The 22,255-nt window shown below is 44.0% G+C and overlaps 1 protein-coding gene across 14 annotated transcripts in view; it reads right to left on the bottom strand.

The window, feature by feature from the left end:
• The window catches only part of PALM2AKAP2 (PALM2 and AKAP2 fusion), a 578,232-nt gene that overhangs the window by 378,348 nt on the left and 177,629 nt on the right, over positions 1-22,255 (bottom strand). For all 14 annotated transcript variants that reach the window (XM_049896024.1, XM_049896006.1, XM_049896008.1 and 11 more), the window contains one exon: positions 21,193-21,238. In XM_049896024.1, coding sequence (XP_049751981.1) covers positions 21,193-21,238 — 46 coding nt within the window. Of the gene's footprint in view, positions 1-21,192; positions 21,239-22,255 lie in introns of those variants that run through there.

Raw genomic sequence — 22,255 nt, 5'->3', positions numbered from 1 at the left:
AGTCAGTTGGCCAGGCAGCTGTCTTCCAAATTTCTTGGCATAGATGAATGAGCACTTCCAGCGCTGCATCTGTTTGTTGAAACATCTCAGTTGGTATTCCATCAATCCCTGAAGCGTTGTTTTTTGCCAATGCCTTCAGTGACCTTGGACCTCTTCCTTCAGTTCTGGTTCCTGATCATATGCTACCTCCTGAGAAGGCTGAACATCAATCAATTCTTTAGGTATAGTGACTCTGTATCTCTTCTTCTTTGACGCTTCTGGTGTCATTTAATATTCTCCCCTGTAGAACCCTTCAATATTACAACTTGAATTTTTCTTTCAGTTCTTTCAGCTTGAGAAATGCCAAGCATGTTCTTCCCTTTGGGTTTTCTAACTTCAGGCCATTGCACATGTTATTACAATACTTTGTCTTCTTGAGTTGCCCTTTGAAATCTTCTGTTCAGCTCTTCTACTTCATCATTTCTTCCATTTGCTTTAGCTATGTGATGTTCAAGAGCAAGTTTCAGAGTCTCTTCTGACATCTATTTTGGTCTTTTCTGTCTTTATAATGACCTCTTGCTTTTTTCTTGTGTGATGTCCTTGATGTCATTCCACAATTTGTCTGGCCTTCAGTAATTAGTGTTCAGTGTGTCAAATCTATTCTTGAGATCGTCTCTAAATTCAGGTGAGATATGCTCAAGGTTGTACTTTGGCTCTCATGGACTTGCTCTAATTTTCTTCAGCTTCAATTGAACTTGCATATGATCAATTGATTGTTATGTTCCACAGTCAGCCCCTGGTCTTATTCTGACTGATCACCTCTTTCCACAGATGTAGTTGATTTGATTCCTGTCTATTCCATCTGGCGAGGTCCATGTTTATGTTGGTGAAAAAAGATATTTGTGATGAAGAAGTCATTGGTCTTGCAAAATTCTATCATGCAATCTCTGGCATCGTTTCTATCACCAAGGCCATATTTTCCAACTACCAGTCCTTCTTGTTTGTTTCCAACTTTTGCATTCCAATCACCAGTAACTATCAATGCATCCTGATCATATGTTCAATCAATTTCAAAATCAAAAGATGCACTGTGTTAGGCAAATCTGCTGCAAAAGGCCTCTTTAAAGTGTTAAAAAAGTAAAGATATCACTTTAAGGACTAAGGTGCGCCTGACCCAAGCCATGGTGTCTTCAACTGCCTCATATCCATGTGAAAGCTGGACAGTGAATAAGAAAGACTGAAGAAGAATTGCTGCCTTTGAATTATGGTGTTGGCAAAGAATATTGAATATACCATGGACTGCCAAAAGAATGAACAAATCTGTACTGGAAGAAGTACAACTAGAGTGCTTCTTAGAAACAAGGATGGCGAGACTTTGTCTCATATACTTTGGACATGTTATCAGGAAGGACCAGTCCCTGGAGAATGACATTATGGTTGGTAGAGTAGCGGGTCAGCAAAAAAGAGGAAGACCTTCGGTGAGATGGATTGACACAGTGGCTGCAACAATGAGCTCAAGCATAACAACAATTGTGAGGATGGTGCAGGACTGGGCAGTGTTTCCTTCTGTCATACGTAGGGTCACTATGAGTCGGAACGACTCCACAGCTTGTAACAACAGCAAAAGTTGGTAGTAGTAGCTGCCTAGAGCACAGTGCTAAGAAACATTCTGAGGACAAATCTGCTCAGCAATAAATAATTCCATGATCAGTTAGTGATACCTAGGACCAAAGAATGGCTGCATGTAATCCATTTATTTGCCAAGCCTGGAGTGGTCATTTGCATGGGCTTTGGAATCAGACCAATCTGAGTTCAAATCTAGGCTCAGCTATCAAGCTTTGGACTAATTGCTTAACTTCTCTAAATTAAGTTCTCCACCTATTCAGTCACAACAATAGCTTCAATAGAGTATTGATGATCCCATTAAATGAGGTAATGTTTGTAAAGCACTTAACACAATGTATAGCACACAGTAAGAGCCCAATAAACAGGATCTTTTAAGACTTTATTGATATTAGTTCTTTAGCCCTAAAGTCCATTTTCAAATTTGAATCACCGATATATACTTCTCTGATTTAAAGGTTTGTTTACATTGATTTCTGTCTTGTTTTCAAATCAATAAACCTTGTGTTGGCATGTTGGAGATGCTGGGTAACTATCAGTTGATGATAAACACAGCATTTCTGCCCAGCAATCTCTTTACCAATAGCACACTCCCCACTGGCAAGCCATGGAGAATCTAAGTGGCTACAGAGTGAATTATCGGCTTTCCCTAAAAATAAGCTCATAGACTGAGTCACCCCTTTTCTCCCAGGCTCCTCTAAAAGTTGAACAGGATGTCACAATGTCCAGAAATAGCCTCCACATTCCAACTCTAAATAGGCTCTCCATTGGCTCTAAGGCTTTAAAAGTTGAAGCTGGTGAAGATGCTTCCTCTGGGGTTCAGCACAAAGAGAGTGATTTAAATGGTTATATAAGCCAAAAGTGACCCCACACAGAAAAAAAAAAAAAAAAAATGAAGAGGCCACCTCAGAAACATTCAGGAATGCACCAGCACTTGCCATGGTGGGTCCTGGGTGTGCCTTCAGGGACTCAGAGGGGTACCCTACCTCATCTTGCTTCCACTCTGCCATCAGAGCAGTCTCTGATAAAACACAGGTCTTTAGTGGCTCCCCATCAGCCACGCGATCAAGCCCAAGGCCTCCTATTTGGCACCCCCGGCCCATCTAGCCTGATTTCTCAGCACGCTCCAGCTAAAACCAACTACTACTTGTTTCCTAGTGCTTTGGTCCATTGCAAACCTTGTACCTTTGCCCATGCCGCTCATTTGGCCTAAACACCAACCTGACACAAAGAATACTCTCCCCTTGGCCACCCTCACTAGACCTAGGCTGCTTCTTGTCCTCTTGCGGAGGGCAAGAGGGGTTGGAATCGCACTTCACACCTTCTAGAATGGCTCTTACCAGAAAAATGGAAAATAACAAGTATTGGCAAGGATATAGAGAAATTGGAGTGCTCTTCCATTTCTGGTGGGATTGTAAAATGGTACGGCCATTGCAGAAAACATCTTGGCAGCTCTTCAAAAAGTTAAACATAGAATTACCATATAAACCAGCAATTCCACTCCTACATATGTACTCAAAACACTTTAAAGTAGCAACTACAACAGATGCTTGTATGCCAATGTTCATTGCAGCACTATTCACAAAAGGTAGTGAACAGATGAACAGATAAACAAAATGTGGTATATGCATACAACGGATTATTCAGCCGTAAAGAGAAATGAAGTTCTGATACATGCATAACACAAATGATCCCGGAAAACATTATGCTGAGTGAAATAAGTCAGACACAAAAGGAGAAATATTATATGATCCCACTTATATGAAATATCTAGAAGAAGCAAATACATATAGACAAGAGTTGACTGGTGGTTGCCAGAGGTTGATGGAGAAGGGAAAGGGGAATTCTTGCTTGTGGAGTGCTGAGTTTCTGTTTGGGCTGATGAAAGGCTTTTGGAGATAATTGTGATAGCTGTAAAATATGGTGAATATAACTAATGTCACTGAATTATATACCTGAAAATGGCTAGAATGGCATTTTTTTTTTTTTTTTGCTATATATATTTAATCACACACACACACACAAAGTGGCAAGAATTGGCTATTGGGGCGGAGCAAGGGAATCGGTGAGCCCCCTGAGCCTCAGCATACCTGGACCACAAAATGGGGTCCCAGAGAAGAAAAAGAGGTAGCAGAAATTGAGCTGGTGTAGTCAGGAGATGTGGACTCCAGCTGTGGCTCTGGATGAGCTTGGATAAACTTCTTAACCGAGCTTCTGCTTTCTCTGACAGAAAATGAGGAAAATAATACTTGTCCTGCTCATTAGTACTCAAACAAGATAATGGAAGTGAGAGAATTCTGTAAACTCTAAATAGCTGTGAATTCCTGAGGAATGTTTGGTTCGTTGTTGATGTGAGTAGGGGGACAACAAAGGGTCCTGAATGAAACAGAGTAGACCGATAGTGGTTGAGTTGACATTCTGATGTAGGTTACAGCGTAGCCCACTGGTTTTAACTTGCTTCCAGGAAAAGGGAACGTTTCAGTTTTCTTACAGGTCAGTGTGAAATGCTGTACTGCACCTTTCCGGATATAAGGTCTAGACAGGAGACAAATGTCTGTGGAATATTGAGGGTCCCGGGTGCTAAAAGGAAATCATGAGTGTGAGAAAGGAGAGGAGATTTGAGGCATCAATGGCAAAAAACACCTACTACTTAAGGATACCTGGGCCATTTCCCTCGGGACACAATTTCTACTGCCATAGCCAGAAGCAGGGTAGGATGCAAATGGCCATCAGTTGTGAGATGCAGTCACCATATGACAACATGCACGACCCTGTTATAGCAACCCAGGGGAAAAACAGCTGTAGAAATCACAAAAATCTAAATTGTGTGGGAAACTGATGTGTTTATTTGGTGAAAACCGCAAGTGCTAACCCTGTACAGAACACTTCGGAACATAGTGACCTGAAGGCCTCAAAGGGAACTGTGATGGTTAATTTTATGTGTCGGCTTGGCTAGGTTATGGTGCCCAGTTGTCTGGTTAAACACTAGACTAGATGTTGCTGTTAAGGTATTTTGCAGATGTGATTAACATATACATGCAGTTGACTCAAAGTAAAGATCACCCTCGATAATGTGGGTGGACCTCATACAATCAGTTGAAGGCCTTAAGACCAAAAACTGAGGTTTGCTAGAGAAGAAGGATTTCTGCCTCGAGACTGTAACACAGAAATCCTGCTGGAGTTTCCAGCTTGCCACCCGCCCTACAGATTTTGGACTTGCCAGCCCCCACAATTCTATGAGCTAACTCCTTAAAATAACACACTCTCTCTTAGGTCAAAAGGTAGAAACTACCCAAGTGCCCATCAACAGATGAATGGATAAACAAAACGTGCTATACACATACAATGGAGTATTATTCAGCCACAAAGAAAAATGAAGTTCTTATACATGCTACGATGTGAATGAATACCTTGAAAGTAGTACGCTAAGTGAAATAAGTCAGTCACAAAAGGACAAATATTATATGAACCCACTGACATGAAATATTTAGAATAGGCAAATGCATGGAGGAAAAAAAGTTTATTAGTGGTTACCAGGTACCGGGGGGAGTAGGAATTTAAAACTGAAGGGGTACTCAATTTCCGTTTGGGGTGATAAAAAGCTTTTGGAAATAGGTAGTGATGGTAGCACCACATGGTAATTAATGTCACTGAGTGGCACACTTAAAAATGTTAACATGGAATACTTTTTGTTATATATATTTGACCACAGTGTAGTTTTTTAAAATCACGGTATAGTTATGAAAATATGTTGCCCCTTTCATTTCATGTTCTGAGGCTAAACAAAACAAAACACATCAAATAATAATAGAAGTGAAGACACTAGGCACTACTAAAGAAAATTTGGGAAACATATTTGGTCAGGTAACCCTTAAGTTATAGATTATGTCAGTGGTTCTCAAAGAGCATTATCTTACATGGAAGGGACATTTGATAATGTCTGGAGGCATTTTAGTTGTCACAACTGGAGGGGTGCGTGCTACTTGCATCTAATGTGTAGAGGCCAAGGATGCTGCTAAACATCCTACAATGCACAGGACAGCTCCCCACAACAAAGGTTATCTAGTCCACAATGTGAACAGTGCTGAGGATGAGAAAATCTGCATACGTGGTTGGCTTCCTATTCTCCTAGCATCTGTTTGGAAGTAGCCCAAATGCAGAATTTCAGGGTCATATCTGTGATGAAGACTCTAGGAATGCAGGCGTCCATGTGCAGAGAGAGCAACCATGAGTGCCCACCCTGCTGATCACCCCAGTGTGTTTACATGACCAGGCCTAAGCACCCTTTTCGGTCATTTTTTTAAACGTGATTTCACAACTACAGTTCTGATATCTCCCAAACCTTGGGCAATTTGAAAATATTTACTAAAGCACCAAAGTCCCTTTGGAAATTTCCAGGCAGCCAAGACCCAAATCGCAGCTGGTCCCTTTGAACAAGAAATGGAAGCGGGCAGAAAGGAAACAATGATTCGGAAAGGCCAGGGTGGACCCTGTTTCTGCTGGTCATCAGCAGCTTTTACCAGATGGTCACTTTATTTGCAAATCAAGGTATTGGCCTCATGGATTCCATGAGGTAACTGACCATTGGTGAAGGGCTAATGAATGTCAGGGTTGGCTGGCCAGAGGCCACTCCTTACTGGCTTCTTACTCAGACTCAGAGAATGTGGCTGGTGTGTCCTCTGGCCTCCAGTCTGGCCCTTTACCCTCAAAGTCACCAGGGGAAGAGAATGAGGGTTTTGACAATTTCAAGGGAGAAAGAAAAATGATCTAGAAAATCTACCCCCAGCTCTTGTTGACTAAAAAAAATTATAATTTTTTGATGGGCCAAACCACCTCTAAGAGGTTAGATTTTTTGATTTTCAAAAGAAAACAACACACAGTTGGCTTAGACAGCTAGGGTCTAATGAGAAAATTCTACAGCAGCAAACCTCACATGCAAGCTCTCCAGTTAATATAAGCTTCTTGACACGGTAGCCCAGAAACAGTGAAAAGGGCATCTGAGATGCTTTCTTGTTGTGGACTGCCAGGAGCGAGACAATTACTTCTTTAACTAAAACATTCTGTCTTTGTTATCTGGTGCTGCTATAACAGAAATACCCCAAGTGGGTGGCTTTAACAAACAAATTTATTTTCTCACAGTTTTTAGGAGGCTAGAAATCTGAATTCAGGGCACCAGCTCTAGGTGAAGGCTTTTTCTCTTTATCTGCTCTGGAGGAAGGCCTTGACTCTTCTGCTTCTGCTCCCAGGTTCCTTGGAGATCTCCATGCATCTTGGCATCTATCTTACCCCATCTCTCCTCTGTTTGCTTACTTAATCTCTTTTATATCTTAAAAGAGATTGACTCAAGATATACCCTACACTAATCCTGCCTCATTAACGTAATAGAGACAACCCATTCCGAAATGGGATTATAACCACAGGCATAGAAGTTAGAATTTACAACACATATTTTTTAGGACATACATAATTCAATCCATTACAGATTCCTAGTGACTTAATCACAAATACAGCCATAGAAGACATGCTGTCTAGAGCAGGGGTCGGCAAAGGTTTTCCATAAAAGGTCAGATAATAAACATTTTCAGCTTTGCAGACCAAACCGTCTCTGTTTCAACTACTCACTTCCGCCACTGTAGCACAAAGCAGCCATAGACATTATGGAAATAAATGGCCATAACTGTATTCCAATACAAGTTTATTTATAGTCATTGGAATCTGAATTTCCTATCATTTTCACATGTCAGAAGATATTCTTTTTAGGATTTTTTTTCCCAGCCATTTAAAAATGTAAGGACCACGCTTTGCTCACAGGTCTTACAAAAACAGAGAGCAGGCTGACCCTTAGTCTGGACCGAAAATTGCAATTTCCACTTATTCTTAATTCTGAAGCTGCTATGTAAATCCGATTTTCCCCTTTTTCATATTCTACTTTTGAACCCACACTAGTAAAATTGGTTAAAAAACAAACAAGACAAGTCAATCAGCTATCACACCACCCTCCACTAAAATATCCAGGCAGGAACGATCTGGTAGTGACCATTGCATGACTCCTTCACTACAGGCACAAGGCCCCGTCTTGCTCCATGCAGTATGAGATAAATGGCTTGTTGAAGGCTAGCCTTCCAATGTTATTTTTAAATCCATCCAGTGTGAGCAATCTCCTTGTTTAGTCTTTGCAGTTTTATATCATTCAGAGGTTGGGCCAGGGGAGGGGGGAGGAGGGGGCTGGGGAATGTTCCAGTCTCTGAAATCCACTGTCCTCCTCCCTCAGACATGCACCAAGCCATTTCTAATCCTCTAGAAAGGATATGTCCAGTTGGTCACAAAATGTTTCTTGAAAACACATTAATGCATTGAGGAGGTACTCTCCGTCCTTCCAATGCATGCCCTATCTCGCTACAATCAAGCTTCTATTTAAAACCAAAGAGTATTTTCACACTCACACTGGAAGGGTGAAACACAGACCTAGAAAGAGTGGGTTCTCAACTTGGCTGTGAATCTGGCATGTATGTGAAGTGGACAGGGTTGCCAGATAAAATACAGGGTATTCAGTTAAATTTTAATTTCAGATAAACAATGGATAATTTTTTAGTATAAGTATGTCCCACACAATAGTAGGGCATCCTGTATTTTTATTAGCTAAATCTGAAAACCCTAGTAGGGAAGAGTGAGAAGATGAGCCAGCCTAGAGCAGAAGGTATTTATTGGGGAAAAGCAAAAACCTTTTATGGCAGTATGGGTGACGGTCATTTTCTAACAGCTCCCCTCCAAGGACTGGGAACCCCAGTTTCCTGTTCTGATCGACTCTCCCACCCCTAACTGATGCTGAGAGCTTTCAAAGTAGGGGTGCAAGGCAGGGCAAAGCAGAGCTTACTTACATTTCAGTGTTTTACCGAGTTGCTTCCTGAGAGGGATTTCTGGGGGTGATGTAACTGTTCTGTATGCTGATTGTGCTGGTGGTTACACGAATCTATACATGAGGTCTCTGGGCAGTATAAATGGTTTGTGCTCAGCTATTAACCAAAAGGTTGGAAGGTCCAATCCACCCAGCAGTACCATGTAAGAAAGGTCTGGCAATCTACTTTCATAAGATTACAGCCATTGGAGACACTATGGAGCACAGTCCTCCTCTCACATACATGGGGGTGCCATGAGTCAGAATCGACTTCATAGCAATGGGTTAAAATTCACAGAAGTGTACATCACAAAAAGTCAATTTTATTTATTTATTTTTTAAGAGTGTTTTCAGTTTTTACTTCTTCCATAGAACTCATGAGTTCATCAGCATCCTGGATAAGTAACTGATTTAAGTAGCAGCCCTAACTCTGACCTGGAGACTGTTTTTTTTTTTTACAGGGTCACACATCCATCACAAATGGGCTGCTGGCATGTCCATCTCACCAGTTTGCCAAATACACCTAAACATATCTAATTTTCACTTAGCTTCAAGCTGTAACACTAACACTCATCCCCTTCTCCCTAATACCACCACTTTACACCTAAATAAAATACCCTGTGAAAGGCAAAGTTTGAAAACTGGTAGCCCAGGGTAGAAGTGAGGGGGGCTGGGGTGGGAAACAATTCAGCTCACACAGTGTTCAGATCTCATTATGTTTGGTTTGGTCTACATAGTGCCCAAATCATTGTGAAATTTTAAACATCAACAGATATCATTTCAAAAGCTGGACTTCCAGGTTCTCTTGAAAAATTAGAAGATCTTGAGTTTGTATCCCCTCAAAATACCAACCAGGTGGAGCTGAGCTCTGCCTGCTTCCTTTGGAGCCTGCCTTCTCTGTTCCCACAGCCCCAACAGTTCAGCCACATCAGCCCAGCACCTGCAGAAATCTGGAGTTTTTAACTCTGAATGTCAGCCATTAGGCAGGACGTCTGGCACGTGGGAAACTCTCAGGAACTTGGGGACCCACCCAAGCTCCCCTTAAAACAAGCTATAGGGTAAAGTTACCATCTTCTGTTCCACTTTCTGAGCCCTTGAATGCCCTCTCTCCCTAAAGGGAAAATGACTTATTCCTGCTGGGGGAGACCTGGAAAAGGCCCCCTCCTCTACTAAGCCAGGAATCCTGGTGGTGCAGTGGTTAAGTGCTGAGCTGCTAATCGAAAGGTCGGCAGTTCGAACCCACTAGCCACTCCGTGGGAGAAAAATGTGGCAGTCTGCTTCCATAAAGATTTACAGCCTTGAAAACCTTACGGGCAGTTCTACTTGGTCTTACAAGGTTGCTGAGTTGGAATCGACTCGTCGCAGTGGGTTTGGTTTTTGGTCTACTAAGCCGGAGCCCCTGGGTGGCACAAACAGTTAGGTGCTTGACTACTAGCTGAAAGCGTGGCAGTTCTAACCCACCCAGAGGCACTTCAAAAGGCATGCCTGGTGGTCAGCTTCTGAAAGGTCACAGCCTTGAAATCCCCCTGGAGCAGCTCTACTCTGCACACACGGGGTCTCCATGAGTCGGAATGGACTTGACCGTGACTGACAACCACCACCACCTACTAAGCCAGTCTGCCTCCAGCTTTTCTCTATGGACCCAGGCTTAGGGGAGATGGAGAGTTGGAAGCATCCAGAGGCAGCAGTAGTGACATGTCAAGGTAGCAAGAGATGATGGCGGGAAGGGAAGAGAGAGGAAGGTACTGGAACAATTGAAATTACTTTCACCTTCACCTCCTCTTCTTGCTGTCTTCAGCGCCAGTACTTTCTCCTCATTCTCCCCTATCAGATCCAATACTCATCTGATATCTATCATTCTCACGCCAGTGTGAATAAGGATGGAGGGTGAGTGGGGCTTAGGCTCCTAGAGGTTTATTTCCAGTGATTGGTAAAATTAGACAGCACATCCTACAGCCAGCCTCCGGGGTTGGGCTCTGCCCTGCCTTCTTACCAATCTCCACCAAAACTTAGGGCACCTATGTTAAATGTCCGTTGGATTTTGTTGTGAGTTTTATCTCATTAAATGGCCGTAAATTTGGAACACATACGCTCAGCCTTCACTGTTCACGAGCAAAGCTACCTGCATACCACCTGGAAAAGAAAAGGAGGGCACACAGATAATGGGAGCACTGCCACCCAGAATGTGTTTTCGCTTACCTGGAGAGGCAATATTTCCTTTCAGGGTCACCCGTGTTAGCCTCGAGCTTTTCAGATCTTATATGTCTTACAGTTTAACTGAAGGCAAGGAAATTTTCAAAGCACTTCCCACCTCTTTACAGGCAGCAAGTATTATTAGCCCAAGATGACAAGTCAGGCTGCAGACACTCAGCGCTTAAGCAGACCAACCAGGAGCCTGGGGCAGCCACTGGATGGAATTCATGGCCACTCAGCCTAGAGGCACCTCTCCTAGATCCTGGCCTCAGTACCGGAGGCACCTCTCCTAGATCCTGGCCTCAGTACCATGTCACACGTGGGAAACGCCCACTATCAAAGCCGCCCAAGTCCTGAAGACCCATGTAGTTTTTTCAGTCGTGCTTCAGGTGAAAGTTAATTTCTCATTCAGAAATGTATACACATTGTTTTGTGACATTGGTTGCAATCCCCTCAATGAGATAGCATGCTCCCCTTTTCCACCCTGGATTCTCTGTGTCCATTCGTCCAATTCCTATCCCTTCCTACCTTCTCCTCCTGCTTTTGGACAGGAGCTGCCCATTTGGTCTCTCACATATTTGACTGAACTAAGAAGCACGTTCCTCACGTGTGTTAATTTTTGTTTTATAGGCCTGTCTAATCTTTGTCTGAAAAGTGGGCTTCAGGAATGGTTTCAGTTCTGGGTTAGCAGAGGGTCCGGGGACCACAGTTTCAGGAGTTCCTCCTGTCTCTGTCAGACCAATAAGTCTGGTCTTTTTAGGTGAACCCACGTAGTACTGATTAGCCTTGAAGTTGTCACATTAGCTCTCAAACTCAGACAAAGAAAATCCCCTGCCGACCACCAAAGGGGTTAAGTTTTCAAGCATATGTTTTTCTCTTAAGAATAACATTTTTTTGTAACCCTCAAAGTTTTAAGTTTCAGCCCTGAATTTAAAAATAAAGTGAAAACTCAGATGACTGGTTATAATTTAGCAGAGGGGGAAAAAAAATCCCACCCACCTAGAATAGTAAGTAAACCAGTATAACTCAGCAAAAAAGTAAGGGCAGGTTTTACAAATGCCTTGAAGACTGTGATTCCTGCCATGTTTGGTCCTGCAGAGACTGTCAAGAGCCCAGAAGCCAGAGGGGTAATGAAATTGGCTGCTATGGGGCAATGGATGGGCAGGAAGATGTGTTCTGAGGTGAGGCTTGTGGCCTTTTCATCCACAGCTAGGGCTTTTATCTTGGGGGCTCATATTGCTTTTCTTCCCCTTCCATCTTGTGTAAGGGAAAGGTACTAGATTCCCTATTCCTTTTTTCTGGCTAAGGTCATGTCATGCTGTCTATAGAGGCATTGATACTAGGGTCGAAGACTAAGCCCAAAATATTTTTCATATATGTTCAAACAATATAAATAGGTTATAACCTTTTCTCTCTCTGTGTACATACATATAAAACGTATGTATAAAAATACATATATTACATCAGTCAAGAAGTCAGATGACGTATTGCATTGGGCAAATATACTGCGGGAGACCACTTTAAAGTGTCACTTTGAGGACTAAGGTGCGCCTGACCCAAGCCATGGTATTTTCAATTGCCTCATATGCTTGTGAAAGCTGGACAATGAATAAGGAAGACAGAAGAAGAACTGACACCTTTGAATTATGGTGAATATTGAATATACCATGGACTGCCAGAAGAATGAACAAATCTGTCTTGGGAGAAGTACAGCCAGAATGCTCCTTAGAAGTGAGGATGGCCAGACTTTGTCTCAAGTACTTTGGGCATGATATCAGTAGGGACCAGTTCCTGGAGAAGGACATCATGCTTGGGAAAGTAGAGGGTCAGCAAAAAAGGGGAAGACCCTCAATGAGATGAACTGACACAGTGGCTGCAACGATGGGCTCAAACCTAGCAATGACTGTGAAGATGGCACACTGTTTCGTTCTGTCGTACATGGGGTCACTATGAGTCGGAACTGACTCAATGGCACCTAACAACTACAACATATATTATATATGTATAAAAATACATACGCACACATGTACACATATATATGTTTAAATATTCTTCTTTTGGACATTTTGATTCAATATGAGACCAATGAAAAATACTGAGATAATAATTAACCCAGGACATGTGCTCCATCATACACTGCCCCCCACCAACCTCTGTCAGAAAGAGGTCTCATCTCTGTGGCATTTCCTGTCCAAAAGAGGTCTCAGCTCTGTGGCATTCTCCCAAACCCACAGCGCTCCTGAGCAACCTTCCCTCTAAGAAGTGCCTGGAACTGTGCAGCCCAGCGCTCAAAGTCTGTCCATGTTCTCTTAGGCCTCATCCAGTACAGTGTAGCCTCTGGTTTTGTGTTTTTTGACAGAGAAGATTCTGGGAGAGGCAGAGTCCTTCTTAAAATGAAGGGTTTGCTTAAACCAGGGATGCTACAAACAAGGGCAAGGGAAGCCTGTGTGATATCCTTGCAAGAACAAACTTCTCTTTGATACGTCAGTGACAAGCTGTTCTTGGGGACACAGACTGGCTTAGGAGAGTCGTTGCTGTTAGTTGCTGTCGAGTCAGCCACAACTCATGGCTACCCAATTATAACAGAATGAAAGACTGCTAGATCCTGTGCCATCTTCCTGATCATTGAATCATTAACCATCATTAATAAATGAACCTCAGCTGCTGCTCATCCTGGCATTCTACTAGAGTTACCCACATGAGAAGCAGCTGCCTGCAGGCAGCGGCTGGCTCAAGGCTTCATTGACTTAATTGCTATGAACTTCCCCATCTACACCGTCATAATATGTTTGGTACATCTCTCTCAAAGGGCTCCCAGTGTACATGGTCTCATCTGCAACTGCATGATTTCCTGACTCACTGAGGTGCCCCCTAAAGCCTCCCAGAGTGAACTTTTTAACCCATAGTTTTGGTCAACCCATCCCAAGCAGACCTTCCCAACTTGCCCAGCCAATCCCAAGCAAAACCTCCAGATAGATTTGAGTGATCAATAGACAGGAACATCACTTTATTTAAATAGATCAAAGCAGGTACTTCTCTTGATCAGCCACTCTGACCTGAGATAGGAACACAACTACATCACTTTCAGATTGGTTTATGTTTAGGCTCTCTCTAAGTAATACTGAATTTGGTCTTTTACTCTATTTTGCCTCTTTGAAACACAGAACACGAACTCCTGGGGAGGAGGCAGACTCTAATCTCCTTCTACTGTTGGTCTCCCACCACTATACCAGCGGTTCTCTCAGAACAACAGTGGCAGCATTGGCATCACCTGGAAACTTGTTAGAAATGCAAATCCTCAGACCTACCGAATTGGACACTCTGGGGGTGGGGCCCAACAATTTGTTTTAAGGATCCCTCCTCCATGTGATTTCGTTGCGAACCAAAGTTTGAGAATCACTATTCTACAGCAAAGGAGCCCTGGTGGCACAATGGTTAAGGTGCTCAGCTACTAACCAAAAGGTGGGCGGCTCCAACCCACTAGTTGCTCTGTGGGAGAAAGATGTGGCAATCTGTTTCCATAAAGATTTACAGCCATGGGAACCCTAAGGGGCAGTTCTACTCTGTCCTGTAGAGTCACTATGAGTCAGAATCAACTTGTTGGCAGTGCGTTTGGTTCTATATCACAACTGGCAAAACGTCTATCTCAAATGGCAGCTGCTGCTATTATTAGAAGTCCTGAGTCCAGCTGGGTCTCCCTATGTTGTCAATTACTTGAGGCTCATAATAAATCGGAACCAGCCCAAACATTCTCGTTGACATGTGATAGATTCAGACTTGTATACCTTGTATAGATGCCTTAAAGATTCTTCTATAATAACAGGAATTTTCCATCTCAAGACACTAATGGTCTTTGAAGTTTTTCTGTTAATTTCGGTAGAGCAATATTCTGAGTTACAATAATGTCAGTGATTATAAGGAGTGGCTTAATGTTGATAGATGTAGCAAACGTGCACTACTTTTCCAATGATTCAAGCATGTGGACACCAAACCCACAAAACTGGCAAAAAGGCAGCCTGATTTTGCAACATCATGAGATCTAGGGCGTGCTGTTAATACTACTTCACAGTATTCTCATGAAATCCAAATAAGTCAACACATAAGGAACATACATTGTAAAGTTCAAAGCTCCACCTACATCTGGAGGTCACAAAATGTTGACCTGTTGGCCATAAGGAACTTTGTTGTATCCACAAAATTTTTAAAGTTTCTAAACTAGTTGACTATTTTTGTGTGCTGTCAAGTCAATAACTTTTTTTTTTTTTTTTTAACAGAGATCTCACATTAAAAAAAATCAGATTTCTGGCTTCTGTTGAAAATGAGATATGGCAACATAGGGCCCATGGTCTCACATGGGATAAATTAACTGCAACTGAGAAGTGGCATCTGCTCTCCAGGTTTGCACACTTCCCACCCAACCTGTGTCACTCACTTATATTACATGATGGTCCCTGGAGCCCTCTGTGTTTACAACTCCTGCCCACTACAAACAATCTCTTTGTTTTTATTACTATCCTCATGCACTGGAAACTCTCAGTAGTTCCATTATTCTTCTGAAATCTCCCAGTTTGGCAAAAATTTTGAGATTAATAGAATTCATCTTTCACTCTTTGTGTCCATGTTCTGTTTAAAGATGCATGAATTACGATTTGCTGGTTCACTATTCACTATTTTAAATAGAAACATTTACTGAGTGCTTACCATATGCCTTCTCTGTGAACTTCCCATGAAATCTCTCAATTAACCATCACATCAACTCCATGAGGCAGGAATTATCATTATCCTCATCTCAGCTAGAGATGAGGAAACCAAAGCACAACGAGGTCATAGAGATAGTAACGGAAAAGCCAGGAATTGAACTAAGGCCTTCTGACTCCAGAATTCATGCTCAAAACTCTGTCAGACTGTGCAAAGCACCGACAGCCCTGGGGGCCACCATCTGCATGCATCACTGCCCTTTTGCCATCTCAGTCAATGTAACCAGATAAGATCAAATTATGTGTTAATCAACATCTCCAAAAGGGATCAGTGATGAAATGTGGGTAGTTCAAAAGAACAAGAGCAATGGTCACAAAAGCACTGGGTAGCCCCAGAAGAAATGTAGAAACACCTCTATTGAGCCCTGGTTTTTTCTAAATATTGACATATCATAACACACAAATCCCCTTGCTTGGCTTTTTTTATGCTTTTTTTTTTTTTTTTTTAATGATTGCTATTTTTCTCAGAGCACCTTAAGGTTTGCCAGAGTTGTTGCTCTTTGTCCCACGAGGCCAAAACCCAAAATACTCAGAGGTACAACTAAGTGGCCAGAGAGGTGTATGACCTTTGAACATGCTTGTGTAAGGCCTGCCTTGGCACTACCAGACCCAGAGTGACCCTGAATGGGCCCAAGAGTCATCTATCTGCTGGGCAGCCCTAAAGACAGCCAGGGTGAGCCCTTCCTCAGCACCAATATCCCAGGCCAACAATATTTTAGGCCTTATCTGAGTTTATAACATCTAAATGAAATAATTAACTTGTAATTTTAAAAGCAGGGTGTTATTTGTGTCTCTGGGATGGAAGAAGATAGGGGGTAAAGGGCCAGGATCTTAAATTCTCCAGTCTTTTGCTAGCCGCCCACCACCAACATAGGTTCACAGGGGGTATGTATGGGGGTAGTCCCAACACATACCATTGTGTTTATTATGGCCCCCTTATCCCTGAGGAATTCCTGATCCGAAAAGCTAGTGAAGTTGTCAATTGTAGCAAAGACTTTTGGCCTAGGCAAACCAAGCTAAGTGGCCAGAATCAAAAGCAGACTCGTTGGCCTCGTTGGCTACTGACCCCACACTCCAACCCTGGTACTCAAGAGCTTCTTGCTCCAAGACAAGAGAAGGCATAGAAAGATGAATCCTAGGAAAATCCAACAAGTATTTCTCTGTAAGCCCAGTGCCCAACCAGTCTATGCCATCTACCTACACCTAGGCCTACTTAAGACAGAGAATAGGATCACATAGCTGGACAATGAATAGGGAAGACCGAAGAAGAATTAATGCCTTTGAATATTGGGGTTGGTGAACAATATTGAATATACCATGGGCTGCCAAAAGAATGAACAAATCTGTCTTGGAAGAAGTACAGCCAGAATGCTCCTTAGAAGTGAGGATGGAGAGACTTTATCTCATGTACTTTGGACGTGTTACGAGGAGGCATCAGTCCCTGGAGAAGGACGTCATGCTTGGTAAAGTAAAGGGTCAGTGAAAAAGAAGACCCTCAGTGAGATCGATTGACACAGTGGCTGCAACAATGGGCTCAAACACAGCAACTATTGTGAAGATGGTGCAGGAATGGGCAGTGTTTCACCCTGTTGTACATGGGTCGCTATGAGTCGGAACTGACTTGATGGCACCTTACAACAACAGGAGTCACAGGCTCGCTAACCATACCATTTGACTGAGAGTTTCAAGAAGGGGAAAGACCCAAAGTGAAACCCCAAAAAGGAAAGATTCCATAAAGGCACATCCAGGCCCACACTCCCCCAAGCTCACCTCCCTCCTCCTTGCCACAGGACTTTAGCTCAGTATTATCCTAGTGGCAGCTCCAGCCCATATCAGAGCACCATTTTGAGGCTAAATGTGCCACTAACACAAGCAATCAGGAGTCTTGAGGGACTGGGACTTCGTAAAACTCTTCCCCATCTTACTGTGTGAGTTTGGAGACTACCCTGAACACCTCAGAATTAAGGCAGCATATGCAAGATTATTGAAAATCATAAAATACTAGACAAATGCAAAAGATCATTTTTATTATTCTGTGTTCTTAAATGACAAAATTCCCTAAAGAACAAATGTAGGTTGGATTAACATTTTATTTTTCTGCAGTTATGAACACATTTATGTGGGTCCCTAGTAGTGGGTTGAGGTCTTGTCCATATAACTCTTAGGGCTTTTGCCCAAGACAATCTCTGTAATGTTTAGCTATGCTCGCACATGCTCAAGGAAGAATATCTTCTCCTGGATGCACAGACATAACAATCTCCCCCACTCCAAAGTTGGTTTCCATTGAGACATAGTGGCTGCTTCTCCTAAGGAATGTTACTCATTCAGTACATACGTTGGGCATTTCCATGCACTAAACCCAGGCTTGGAAGACTCTCAAAAGGATGTGGGCTGTGTTGTCTTGGGCTTTCCCAGTCCTACAGACTCAGTCGGCTTCTCCTCATCAGCTCACGCTCAGCTGCTGGAACCACTTGCACAATGTGATCATGGAAAAAGTCTGAGACGCTGCCATCACCTTGGGTGGCAGTTCAGAGCAGTAGTGAAAGTAGGGGCTCCAGTGGCCAGCTGTGGGGGTTCAAATCCTGGCTTTGACACTATTTGTTTAATGATGGGCTAGTTATATAACCTCTTAGTCTATAAAATATGGATAAAATAGGAGTACCTACCTCATCAGATGGTTATTAGGATTAAATAGTAAGGCGTGCTAAAAAGCACTTTGCACAGTTGTCCTCACTAAATATAAAATGCTCGATAAATGGCAATTATTATTCCCTAGAATTACCATTCACATTTATTCTTTTACGGAGGCATTTTACTATCTTCTAAAATTACAGCTACAGATGAAAGCAACAGCCTGAGAAGAGAAATGGTTTTCAAAGATGGGCTTGCTCCTCTCTCGGCAGGAAATAGGATGGGATACATATTTTCTCATTGATTTGTCTCTGGTCTCAACTGGAAGATTCGATTAAATCTTTGTAGTTTCTGAAACAGTGATTAATTCCTTCAGGGAAAAAACCCACAGATGAATATGTGACAAATATTTTAGATCACAGGACATCTGTCCTTTTAGAACGGAAATGTGCAAAGGGGGGAGGATCTTCCTTCTTGCGGCTGAAACTTGGAGACACTGACTTTTCTGTGATGTCAGTACCTTCCGCAGAGGACGTGCTCTGTAAACACCTGCCAAATAAATGGATGGATGAATCCCCAAGTCGGACACCCTGCCCCGTGTCTGAAGCAGCTAGGGGAATTGCTTCTGGGCAGATCCCTGGCCATTGGTTAGAGTTGGGGAAAAGGATAACCAAGCCTCTTCAGACTCTTCCCACTTCAGATTTGAGCCTCTATCCCCCACTGGACAATGCAGCAGTGTAGACAGGTATTGAGGGCTCTGTCTCAACACTATTTAATGGCAACTGCCAGGTGCTTCACCTACATCATATCTAAACTTTGCAACTAGCTCCTGAGGTAGAACTTATGCGCCCATTTTATAGATGAAGGAATTGAAGCCAACCCTTGCCCGAAGTCCTACAAACTGGAACCCCAGTGTACGTGCTCTGCCTCTTGGACAGGAGACAAAGTTGATGAAGGGGTGAAGACTCATTCTTTTCCTCCCTCACGTATCCAGAGAGACTTCAGGAGTGCCAGCTTTTGGGGGCAGACTTGTGAGCGCCTCAGGTCTCCTAAGAATGCCAGGAAGGTGGTAGAGAGAAGCAGGGTTTGCCAAATTTGAAGAACGTGCAGCTCGGTCTGCATCACACAGAACTATTTACTGATGTGGCCCCAAGGCCTCAGTCCCTAAATTGTCTAATATTTCCCTCTCTCCTTTCTCTCTCATACACACAACATCTCACTGTTAGAAAATCTACACTGATAACAACTTATGTGTTTACTGGCACATTCGTAATGAGCTGCAGCAGCTCCCCCAGGTACACTAGACAAACTCAATTCCACAACTGAATAGATAGAAATGAGTATTGTGTTTATTCTTCTCATACACTCAAGAGAGTTTTAAAAATATCACTAAATCTTGAAAATCAACTTGGCCTCTGCTGGGATTACTCAACCCCATTTGGAAAGGGGTGGCCCCAATGTTAGCTGCTACTGGCTCCACATTCAGAAAGCAAGTCCTTTCATGGGCTTCAGCTGTTCCTCAGGCATCCAGTAAAGCTGGTCATGCAAAGGCAAAAAATGTGACAACTGTTAGAAACCTTGAGCAGCAGCCTATGCTAGAGACTGGGAGTTCTCAGGAGCAGTCACTTCAACGACAGCTAAAGCATCCTATTATTCAGTTTATACAAAACACCCACCAGCTACATGGCACCAATAACTGAATATCTCCTTTCTTATCAAGCTCATGACATACTGGCCACACTGCCTTGCCACTAACTTTAGAAACCATGAATGACTCCATTAACCATCAAAATATACATGCGAGGGATAGGGAGAGAAAGAAGAAACAGCCTTCCTGAGTTTGGAGAACCACTTTCAAAGGCTGCCTGATAAGCAAACCATAGCATTTCAACATGGCCAACAAACGTTCCTCTCACTTTGGTGGTAAAGTCTCTAAGACATTTCAGATTTGAAGAGTTTGAGAAAGAGGGTCTCAGAGCCACGGAGAACGCATCAAATTCTTCTTAAAAAGAAGGGTCTGTGTGCATTTTCCCCAATGAAGTGTCGATCCAAAGGCTTTTGAAAACATTTTAACACACTTTGCTTCCAAAACATTACACACTATTTCTCCAACAAATGTATGTTTCCAGGGAATTCCTGGAAGCACACACACACATACACAAAAGTACTTAGGTGGAAGAATGTCTGGCGATTCTTCTACGTCAATATGTTAACAGACCTTTTCTTTTAATTGTTATTATTTCATATAGCAGCAGTAATCATTCCCTCATCCACAAAGGAAATATATAATCCAGCTGTGGTGGCTCCAGAAAACTGCCACATCTGCGGATCACTGGCAACACTGCCACAAGATTGCTCAAATCTAGGCAGTCTCAGAGAGTTCTCTTTTATACCCAAGATGCACAGGGGTACCCTTTTCTGAAAAGGCACATAAACTTTGCCAAAACTGGTTGCTCTTTTCTATGCTGAAAACAGATTTCCAGACTATCCACACCCATAAGAAAGAGACTCCATTCCAATATTATTCCCCGGGCCCCTTTGTTACATGGAGTCCCCAGACCCCTTCAAGGTAGTGGCTGGAGCCGGTGCCCTTGTCTATATCAAAAAGAGAAGAAAAACAACGAGCACTCCCGCTTCCTGGGAGGAGGTTCTCCAGCGAGGCTGGCAGAGGAGCCAGCTGCTGGTTTTCCACTTAACAGGCAAACGAGCGGCTTCCGCAGAGAGGATGACAGCCACAGTTCCAGTCACCGTTCTCTCTCTTCTCCAGTCTATGGATTCAACGTTTTACTGGGCACCGGGTGATAATATTCTGGGAGTCACCACACGCCTCTATTTAGTGTTCCCCCAAAGCCCGGCAGCAAGCATCTTATTTCTGAACCAATCCACACATTTAAATCTCTAGCCCGAAGCGCGCCCTGAGGGTTTATATCTACAGAGATATAAAAGAAAAGGCAGCACAGCTGAACCTTGACAGACTTTTCCTCCCGAAACACATGCCTTGCGGCTCCTGTGCTGGAATGCCGCTCGCCCCCAAACACCTGGGGGTCCCTTCCATTCTAGACAATAAAAAAAACAATAGAGCAAGAAAATAAAATAAAATGAAAGTGGACTTACTGCTATGGCTTGCAGCCTTTCCTTGTGCAACTCCGCCTCTGCCATCCTGGAGAAGGACATACAGGGAAGGGAAAGAAAAAACACACGCTGTAGTCACCCGAGGAAACTGATGGGCACCCCGGGGGGCTTTGCTAGAACCCGGAGGAGAATCGAGGAGCGGTTGGGGATCACTCGGGGGGCGGAGGGCAGAGCTGTGCGCACTGCTGGCTCGCCCCAGCTCAGCCTCTGGCCCCCGCTCGCCCGGCCACCTGGCTGCGTCCCAGCGCCGCTGCTAAGTGCATCTCATCGCCGCCGCTGCTGGCCCGTCGCGGCCGAGCCAGCCAGGGACGTGGGCCGCCGGCAGCCGGGAGTGCGCGCTCGCCCAGCGCTCATTCTCCGCCCTGGCGTCTCCGCGGCTCGCTCCGCCCCTGGGGTGTGGGGGACCAGCTGCAGCAGCCCCGGGCGGCTCTAGGCGGGCAGGAGACGCCGGGGTTGCCAGGCCGGGCGGGTAGGGGAGAGGCGCCCCGCCGCGGTGGGTCCCTAAGGCGCAGACGGGCGGCGCGCGTGCGGGTGGGCACCTGGGGCGCTGGCGCACGGCAAACCGCCAAGGTGCACGGCTGGCGCGCCCGGGTGGATTCACCCTCGCCGGGCCTGGAGCAGGGCAAGGTGGCACCTCCGCGGGACGGTGGCCTGGAGCAGATGCGGGTGGAGTGGCTTTTGGCAGAATGCGGGACCGAAGCACGTGCGGCTTATGTGCTGGCTGTGGCCACCGAGTGTCCTGGGAGCCTTCCATCTCAGGCCATATGCTTGGGTTCCACGTGGGTACATTTCCAATGGGGAAGGCCTGCCTTGCCCACATGCCCTAGATTGCAGGGTCCTCAAAGGTCAAGTTGGCCGAGGGCAAGGTATATCTCAAAACATACCGCCCTCCTGATAAGGCCGAATGTAGCCTTAGAAAGAGGGTTGAATTTGCAGTCCTCGGTGCTTAATATATATATTTTTTGGTTCTTAGCTAGCCTGGGTTTTACTTATTAGCTCAGGAGCCCTGAACAACTGGTAACACCTCGGAACCTCAGTTTCCTTA

This window comes from Elephas maximus, chromosome 9 (genome assembly GCF_024166365.1).
Source record: "Elephas maximus indicus isolate mEleMax1 chromosome 9, mEleMax1 primary haplotype, whole genome shotgun sequence".
NCBI classification, from domain to species: domain Eukaryota; kingdom Metazoa; phylum Chordata; class Mammalia; order Proboscidea; family Elephantidae; genus Elephas; species Elephas maximus.
Note: the sequence above shows the minus strand (reverse complement) of the source record. Positions and strands in the feature narration are given on the sequence as shown.